Below are 9,896 nucleotides of genomic sequence, written 5' to 3'. Positions count from 1 at the left end.
TGGCCCTGTTTGGCGCGCGGCAAAAAAAGCCGGTCTCATGGAAGTTTAGGAAAACATCACTTTAATAAGAACTAATAGATGTGGAAAATATTCAAGATATTTCACATAGCACCAGGCACATCATTCTCTGGCTCAATGCAACAACACATACAACTCAAAATCTTCTCAAATTTACTATTAGCTTAAGAGTTAACAATTTACTCTTCTCATTTTTCAGAGCTCCTGTATTATCGGGGGCCATGGAAGCGGACTGCGAATGGTAAGAATGAGGGGTAATATTATATCATAAAATATTCAAATATACTGTTGAAGAACATAAAACAAACGGCTGTCATAAAGGAAAGAACGTAGCTAACTTAATTATTCTTAAAATAAGAGTACAATTCTTGGGTAGTTGATAACGATTCACTTCCCTCTTGCAGAAGAATTCAGCCGAGAGTGAGAGCATCAAATTAGACCTAAAGGAAGCACCTGGCCCAGATCGAAAAGCGGAGGTTCATCAGGAAAACAATGGAGAGGGATTTAAATTTCAACCTGGCTTTGAAGATGCCGCCAAGTTTCAACCTGGCTTTGAAGATGCCGCCAAGTTTCAACCTGGCTTTGAAGAGGCCGCCAAGAAACACAAACTGAATTTTGTTCAAGAATATGAGAAGTCTCCAGCTGGAGATTTACCTGTCAACAGATTGGATCTTGGCAGCCCAAAAGACTTACCTGCATTCGAGACGGACTCTGACATGTCGGAGGCGTTACAGAAACTCAGTTCGGTACTCGAAGATGCAGCCAGAGAAATTCCCGCCAAAATCACCCCAGAAGTCATAGAGTCCTTCGTCAATAAAGCATTCGCCACAGGAAAGGAACTCGGGATTTCAGAGGGACTGATTTCAAGAATGATTCAGTGGGACTCGGCTCTCGAGAACGTTGCCAAAGAGGCAGCAGCTCTACAAGACAAGGAAAGAAGAGACCAAGCAAGAGAGAAAGCAGAACAATCCAAGTCTTCTAAGAAATCATCACAAAAAGACACCGGAGTCAAAAGTGAAGGAAACATCAATGAACTTGCCAAAGACAGCAACATTACGCGACAGCTCCATATCGGTAAGCACTTTCCACTCTCTTTAATATATTCAAATGGAGAGAATGAACATTTCGTCTAAAACACTGCATACCTTTACGATGCCTTATAGAATATACAATTCTTCTCTCTCTACAAGCGTGTCCCTATTTGGGGTATCTGCAATGGTTCTTCAACGCATTCCTCCATCTCCTTCGGTCCAGTGCATCATCCTCGCTCAATAGAATATAGAATAAATAGAATATAGAATAAATAATGACCTACTCAAATCCAAGATCAATCCAAAAGTCCACATACCCTGATGTTTGTTTATTCAGACTGTTATCGTTTTTTAGACTATAGCTACGCTCGTAACTGACGATATAAAAGCATTATGTTTAACAGTATTCCTTATAATTTTCCAGTGTATGTCTCGGGCTGCTATTCTTACGTCTGTGGATGGCATAACCCCGGCGATATCTACTTCTGTCACTGTCAGGAGTACATTTGCTTTGACGGTCAAGAGTACCAAACGGGAAACGTGGACCCAACTTGTAAGTACAGATCTAACTAGAGAAGTCTCTGTGTGAAGATCATAATAGAGTTGATAATAATTTCCATAACATTACCTGTAAACTGGGCACCCTGGAAGTCATTCAAAATGCTCTGCTGTTCTCATATTCATCAAGATCTTTGCCGCAGAAAATGAGAGTATAAAATCAAAGTCAAACACCCACTCTTAAGACCTATAGTAGATTCACATCAACCTTGCTTTAGATGTTCTAGGCCCGTCCCTTACGACGCTCCTGATTGGCTGTTGATAAGCCAGTCACAGGGCTGGAAACTCTCAGTCTCTCTCGAGAGTTCACATGGGCAGGATGTATGTTCCACCTCTCCTCAGGGATACTTTTGACAGACGTATCTGTAAAGAGAGGTGGAACGTGCATCCTGCCTATGTGAACTCTCTCTCGAGAGTGAGTTTCCAGCCCTGTGATGGGCTTATCAACAGCCAATCATGAGCGTCGTAAGGGACTGGCCTAGACATCAAATGCACGGCTGATGTGAATCTACTATAGTAAAATGTATTAAAGACAAGACGTTTAGACAATATGAATAAGGTCTATTATAATTTCACGATCTACGACCAAATAACTGACAGGCAAAGGATGAATTCTGAGTGAAAATGTAAACTTTATCAAGTTTTGCTACATTATTACGATGCAACGATATTTGGTCCACAGATTTACCTTATATATTGTAACAAAAAGTCACATAAAGTTCACAAACTAATGAATTTCTTCTGAAGAAAAGCGCATTGTTCATAGATATTTAAAGAGCTCTTTGGATATACTAGCTACCTGGTCACCACCTTTCTTTTATTTTTCTTATGCAATGCAATGTTGACCATATATACATATATACCGCGGATTCTCGCACTGATGACTAGACAAATACTAGGCTTTCACTGTGGGTGCTTCCATATTTCATTTTAGTCTATTGACTCAACAGTGAAGTAACACTCTCTTCGGTATAATATACACTCTGAGAAATGGAGAACATTATTCAAGAGCTCTTGGTTATACTGATTTGCTGAAGAGAGTCATGTCTGACTGACAATCACTTTTTTTTGTTTGTGAACCACATGAAATAGTTAAGATATACGAAGTATATCACTATAAGCGAACATACCTTCTAAAAATGGTGTTGGAAGCTTGTCAGTGTTGTGGGTTATCTCATAAAAAGTTACTTGTTTACACACATCTTGCATACTTTACGCCAGACTGCTAATGAGATTTCACGTGCTTCAGGCTGTTACAGTGGTGAGGGGCATTGGTACGAAGACGACATCTCCTACAACGATTACTGCGTAGCGTACATCTGCGAGGATGGCGTGGGAGTACCTACCGGTGCGATTGTCACTGAGTGTAAGTATAGGTGGAGCAGTGTAGTACAATGGTGATTCTACGTCTGGTATTGATGAATCATAATTTCACAAAATTCATCTTAGTATCCTCTTCTATTTTAGAATACGAGGAGTTAAAGAGGGCATTATGGCTATGATATTTGCATACGTATTTAGTACAAAGTAGCCAGAAGCCTATATATATGCATATATATACAAAAATTATTTTTTTTTAAATTTTCAGGCTGCGTAGACACTTGGGGACAATGGCACGTAAACGGTGAATATTACATCTCCGGTTGTAGGGAATATTATTGCAACGGCGGCATCGGACAAGACACAGGAAACGACAGAGCTAACTGTAAGTGGTACATCAATGCATTTTCTCATCACTTTCAGCTATACGGCTCATCTACTACTACCATCTTACCTTCATTATATAGTAAATCACCAGATGTCACATCTAACGAGAAACCAATATTTTTATCATAAGTGTAATAAACAATTTCCAAAAGTTTATAGTGTTCTCGAGTACTATTTTTTTTTATCTATAATAACACCCTCCAGGAAATCCCTAAAGTTGTTCAGCAATGCTACTTCTCCATAAATGAATGGGTCTTATCTGATATCCTTTTTAAAATCCCTATACGTTAGGTAATAAGACGCATTAGCTGTCGGTATTTTTGAAAGAGTAAAGTATGCACAGGAATGTTGATTAGCAATAAGGAATTTCACTCTAGGATGACTTGTAGATACATTATCCGCCGATTTGCACTTCCTAGGAGTGAAGGTATTCACTTAATCGGAACATTCACTGAAGATATTTAACTGGAATGATGTTATTATTATTTTCAGGTTGCTTGGGCCCTGATGGCAGATATTACGCAAACGGTGAATCCTTCGTGTACCAGTGCCACAGTTTTTACTGTTACTACGGATACTATTATTGGCTCTATTATTCCGTGGATAATTGTAAGTATTAAGACTACAAATAATTAAAGTGGAAATGAAGCACACAAGAAGGTCATTCAAATTAGCTTCGTAAACAATCTAAATAGTAAGAAAGCACAAACGACCTTACGCACATACGCAGAACAAGCACTCACTAACACATACCTCTATATATACACACATATATATATACAATATATATATATATAATATATATATATATACATACATACATATATACATATATATATATATACATATATATATTATATATGTATATATATTTATATATATATATGTATATATATGTGTGTGTGTGTGTGTGTGTGTGTGTGTGTGTGTGTGTGTGTGTGTGTGTGTGTGTGTGTGTGTGTGTGTGTGTACTGCACAGAATAACACGGCAAGTCAGAGAAAGCGTGATGTTTTTGGGATAAGAAAATTATTTGTCAATGACGTGTGGATTGGTGGACGTTTGCTAATGGCAGAACTAATTGGGGATTTGAATAAATAGAAACAAAACTGGTACGAAAGCTTGACGGCGCTCGAAAGAAGAGAAAGTGGAAAGAGTTCAAGTGAATAAGGTAACTCCTCTTCATGGGAGTGAAGTCTAGAAGTTTTATGTAGCAAATGAAATAAAACAATGGTTACAGAAGTTGAGATAAGCTTGGTGTATATGTAGCATCGCAGAACTTGAAGGGTAAGAGATGTTGGAATGCACACAAGATGCGATGAATGTTACTTTGTAGGGTGTTCAGCACACACCTGATAAGCCTTTCTTTGCGAGTTGAGGAAATTTGACTGCGTATGGCTCCATCAACAATTTAATACTCTTCTTCCTTTACTTGGGAACAGGCTGCATGGGATGGGACGGCACGTGGCACTCAAATGGAGAGATCTTTTCCGTTTACTGCCAAGATTTCTACTGTGATTATGGTATCGCTCGCCCGCTCGGCTCAAACTCACAACACTGTAAGTTGACGAATAGGACTAGAAAACTGGAAAATGTCAATATACCACATAACATAATCTTCCATCGTGATCATTTCACGAAGCAGAGAAAATCAAAACCAACCCATTCCAGTCATTATGACCGATTTCACTAACTTCATGCCTCCCCATTCAGCATATTACAGATACTAGTTAGAAGGTCTTGGGGAAATCTAACCACTCTTTTCTCTCTCCTTCGCTTCGTCCCAAGGCTGCCTTGACTACGACGGAGAATGGCACGCTGCAGGAGAAACCTACATCAAGGACTGCCAGGCGTATCTGTGCAACTGGGGATACTCTTACCCTCTGCCGTATGTTGTGCAGGAATGTAAGTCATTATTGCCTTTACCAAACGTTCGATACTTTCCCTAACTGCATCTACTGTCCCGTGAGCAATGACTCTGACAAGGAAAAAAAAGGAAACAGGCTGACAAGCCCAACCTTTCAGGGATTTAAATCATCCTTTCAATTTCTCACCGTTTTCGACAGACTGCATTTTTATTTGCTCAGATCATAAACATACGAAAGCAACGCTGCTTTGTGAACATTCTGGCTTGCTTACCAACTCTCAGAAGCGTCACTGACACAAATCATTCGACTCTATTCCCCGACACTAACAGCTCTCCCGAACTTCTGCAACTGACTGTGAGAAGGTGCCTCTCCTCTACCAAATCTATTCCTGACTATCTCGAGAATATTCACCGATCGGTGTTTTTCTCTCGCCCACTGGGTTGACTACTTAATGCGTAATCTCTAAAACATTTTTTGAGTACACATTTCCTTTAACAATACAGTTCGAATAGTTTCTTAATCTTAATAAAAAAATCATATGAATATTCTTCCGTGACTTTTCATCGAAAAATTTTGATTTTTTTCTTCAATTCAGTACCTTAATTTACCAATATATACATATATATACTATATATACAAACACTCAATATATATATATGTATATACATATTTTTGGATACATGCATGGATGTATATGTGTATATAAATCTGCCAAATTTTTCTTCCTTCATACATACAGGACATATTAGTCAAGCCAAACTTTCTTTCCTCCATAACTTTCAGATTTCTTTGCTTTTAATGCTTCAAATGTCCTACATTGCAGGCTGTGCCAACTACTACGGAGAATGGTTTGCGAATTACGAAGTATACACAGAGTATTGCAGAGAATATCAATGTATACAAGGTGTCTCGTATCATCTTGACGGGCCAGGATATGTATCACGAAACTGTAAGTGTGTTTGCGTCATTCATTACGTAACTACTTAACTTTTCACTTTGAAAGATATTCATTTCTCTTTCTTCAAAAAAGTATGTAGAGTCCTCTATAGTCTAAATCATTTTAAAAAGTAGCTTCAAAAAAGTATGCAGTGTCCTCTAAATCATTTTAAAAGATATTGATTTCTCTAGCTTCAAAAAAAAGTATGTCGAGTCCTCTACAAAATAAACAGCACAAAGAGACCAGCTTCATAGGTATTGCAGAAAAACAGTAAACAAAAACACACACACATATACGTGCGTGTGCAATTCATAATCTTTGAGTAAGAAACCCTCCAAGGCTTCTTGCAAGATGCGTAAGCCTTTTCCTTGCAATATTCCTCAGGTTGTCGAGATGTTGACGGGGAATGGCACGCCGAGGGAGAGACCTACGTCTACAGGTGCCAAGCCTACTTGTGCCAATGGGGGTATTCGTACCCAATGAACACTCACGTTCACGAATGTAAGTATTTTTTATTTTGATTTATTTTGGGGGGGTCATCTTAAGATCAAATCATCAATATGTCACTGACGTGTTATACGTAGATCATAAGTCACTCAATGAACAGTAATGTACACAATATATTGCAATAAAATATGAAACACTCGTGAAGAAAAAGACCATAAACGGATAAGTATGCACACGTACTCAAGGACGGTATCATTGAGAGCCTTGTTCGGAGCACGTACGAGATTCAGGAGTATAAAAATGGCAAATTATAACCTGCAAATGGCTCTTACTACCACAGCTACAATATAGCGAAAGAATTGATTTCTATTAACGGATCGAAAGTGAAAAACGAAGTATTGGGTCATAAAGTTACATTTTAAACGTATATAAAAAAATTACAGTCAAATAAAAATGATGAAAGTATTAAGCATACTCAGAAATATAAAGTCAATGATTAAAAATAAGCTAATTTGATTCAAAATTCGCCTGTGATTTGATTTACAGTCTAATGAGTAGAAATTTTGTTTTCCTCTCTACGTAATATAAGTCTTCAAAGCCAAATATCGTCTAATAAATAAAATAATTAATTAAAACATTCTTGAGGAATCCAGCCCGTCTTAGACGACTGAAATTCAAAAGTTGCCAAACCACGACGCTATACAAAATATTGTTCTATTACTATTATAAAAAATAGTTTAACCAGACCACTTCAGCTCTCATAGGGATGCCCCGAAGGAACTGGGACCAAACAGGTCATGCAGTATAATAAAACAATAAATTAAAATTAAATAAAAAAAACTCTCCTTACTCACACAGGTTGTCTGGACAGCCAAGGGCACTGGCACTCCAACTACGAGACTTATTCGGACTGGTGCTCAGACTACTACTGCAGCTCTGGCCAGGCGATCTTCCAGGGATACCCATCAGCCAAGTGTGAGAAACGAGAACAGTTACTCTGATACCCTCCGTTTCCTGGCAACAATATGCATATTTATGATTTTTTTTTTTTTTTTTTTGTCTATTCATGATATTCTTTTTTTTTTGTTTTTCATTGTTCACAAAGACGAGAAGAAGGGGGTCACTTTGAAGTGGCTTGTAAAATCTGATATATATAAATAAATAAATATATATTATATATATTATAAAGTACATAACTAGAGAGTATCAAAGTATCTGACAAAGCAATAAAATCCCTCCAGGCTGCCAAGACTACATGGGTAACTGGCATCAAAATCAGGAGACGTATCTAGTGGAATGCAACGCGTACCTCTGCATCAATGGCAGCTCCTGGTATACATACCCAGACGTCCAGGAATGTGAGTACCCAAATCTCTCAGGCTCTCGTGGCATCACCATAATTATACAAGTGATATATCCTTTTGTATTAAGCTGCAGAAGATGGCTGGCCATCCCATCCGTTCAAAAGTAATCAAACCACAGTTAGAGCAATTTTTAGCAGAAAAATGTCAAAGAATATGAATCTCATTTCATCTTTCAGGTTGCCAAAACGATGAGGGTGACTGGTTCCAACATGGAGAGATGTTCGTGGACGACTGCATGACATATCAGTGTGACCATGGCGTCGCTGTATATATTAGTGGGACTCCCTGTAAGTTATCATACAGATCCAAGCACAGTTTGGATGTACAGAGAAATAAAAAAAATTGAAAATGAACACATTTTCGGTGACCCAAAATAAGAAATCAGCAGCTCTGAATAAAGCTGATATAGGTCACACTATTATATAACTACATTTGGCCCACCTTGTGCTTTCTCTAGACCTTACCTTATTGTTTGTATCTGTACGAGTACTTCCCGTGGTTTGTTTCTTGTTTGAACAGCCATAATCAAAGAATGATCACCTTACTTGGAAAAAAAAAACTTTTGTTCTCTTAAGCATTTAAATTATATCTTTTTGTTTCACTTAGTAAGTAATGGATACGAAGCTATAAAACACTCGTCTCTCCCTAGAATGCATAAATCCAATATATGCAGTTTTGTGCAACTTACTTCTTGCACGAAAGGCTTTACCAAAAAAATCTCGTGGCCCCTCAAAGAATATGAACTGCATTTCCTTTTTACATTTAGTTGAGCACGGTTCTGTCCCGCTCAAGAAGTCACTGAAAAAGTATGATTTTCAAACCCAGCCTTTTAACATCATTTCAACTCTTAATACTTTTAAAAGAGAATGGCCCAAAATTCAGGGAGGACAAGATTCCAAATGTTCGCAATTAAAAAACGATCGATTTTGATATTCATAACAATAAAATATTATAATTGAAAACATGTCAGATACTTGATACATTATCTTTATCATGAAAATTGTTACTTTCTCTTCGTGGATTCCCAAGGATAGTGCAATTACTAAGTAATGAGACTTCATCAGACAAAAACTCATTCTCCTTTTCCACACTGAGAGATATAACTGTCACTGAGTTAAGAATTCAGAGTAGCACCAAAAAAAATCGACAGAACCTATGTATATATACTATAGAGAGAGAGAGAGAGAGAGAGAGAGAGAGAGAGAGAGAGAGAGTAATGCTCGTTGCAGTAAGTTAGAAACAACTTAGAAATCTGAAACGCCCTTGCTATGTTTAGTTTAATTCATGCGTGCTCTGTTCTTTTCTCAGGTATTGGTACTACTGCTTATTCCTCGACCTTCTACTACCTGGGTTAACACTAAATTGGCCTCTGACACCCAGAAGACGAAATTCTGCTTCAGATGCTCGCCTACATCTAAATAGATCACATGACAGAATACCTACAAAAATGATAAGTGATCTAAACTGTATCCTCTTGATATTGAAGTTTTCCTGACAAATGGTAGAAACATTCACTGGGAACAGTGAAAAATGGTAAAAGTCCAAACAAATTTGCCAAAAATCAGAACCTAAATGGAATAGTCCAACACTATCTTTCTTCAAATGGCGCATAAGTCATGGTTTTCAAAATCTATAGTAACTGTGTATTAATAGGCAATGAGAACAATTATGATATGTAAAAATTATCATGATGTAATTTTCCTGTTCATTCAATAAAAATAGATTAATCTTTGCATTCTGAATAAATCCTCTTTACATTATATATATGTATATGTGGGCATATATATATAATATCTATATATATATATATATATATATTATCATATATATAGTATTATATATATATAATAGATAATATAGATATATATAATATATATATATTATATATACTTAGATATATATACATATATATAATACACTATATTCATACGTCTGACCAGGTTTTTTCATGATGGATTGCTAGTGAGG

At 37.1% G+C, this 9,896-nt stretch overlaps 1 protein-coding gene across 1 annotated transcript in view; it reads left to right on the top strand.

Annotated features, from left to right (window-relative positions):
• The window catches only part of LOC135219994 (uncharacterized), a 13,793-nt gene extending 4,137 nt beyond the window's left edge, over positions 1–9,656 (top strand). The window contains exons 3-16 of the mRNA XM_064257277.1: positions 218–259; positions 423–1,092; positions 1,474–1,602; positions 2,857–2,973; positions 3,196–3,312; positions 3,807–3,923; positions 4,755–4,871; positions 5,101–5,217; positions 6,004–6,129; positions 6,502–6,618; positions 7,423–7,539; positions 7,806–7,922; positions 8,105–8,215; positions 9,237–9,656. Coding sequence (XP_064113347.1) covers positions 218–259; positions 423–1,092; positions 1,474–1,602; positions 2,857–2,973; positions 3,196–3,312; positions 3,807–3,923; positions 4,755–4,871; positions 5,101–5,217; positions 6,004–6,129; positions 6,502–6,618; positions 7,423–7,539; positions 7,806–7,922; positions 8,105–8,215; positions 9,237–9,283 — 2,061 coding nt within the window. The 3' untranslated portion in view covers positions 9,284–9,656. The remainder of the gene's footprint in view (positions 1–217; positions 260–422; positions 1,093–1,473; positions 1,603–2,856; positions 2,974–3,195; positions 3,313–3,806; positions 3,924–4,754; positions 4,872–5,100; positions 5,218–6,003; positions 6,130–6,501; positions 6,619–7,422; positions 7,540–7,805; positions 7,923–8,104; positions 8,216–9,236) is intronic.
• Positions 9,657–9,896: the final 240 nt, after the last annotated feature.

The sequence above is a fragment of the Macrobrachium nipponense genome, chromosome 1 (genome assembly GCF_015104395.2).
Source record: "Macrobrachium nipponense isolate FS-2020 chromosome 1, ASM1510439v2, whole genome shotgun sequence".
NCBI lineage: Eukaryota > Metazoa > Arthropoda > Malacostraca > Decapoda > Palaemonidae > Macrobrachium > Macrobrachium nipponense.
The sequence above is the reverse complement of the archived record's forward strand: the minus strand, read 5'-3'. Positions and strand labels throughout refer to the sequence as shown.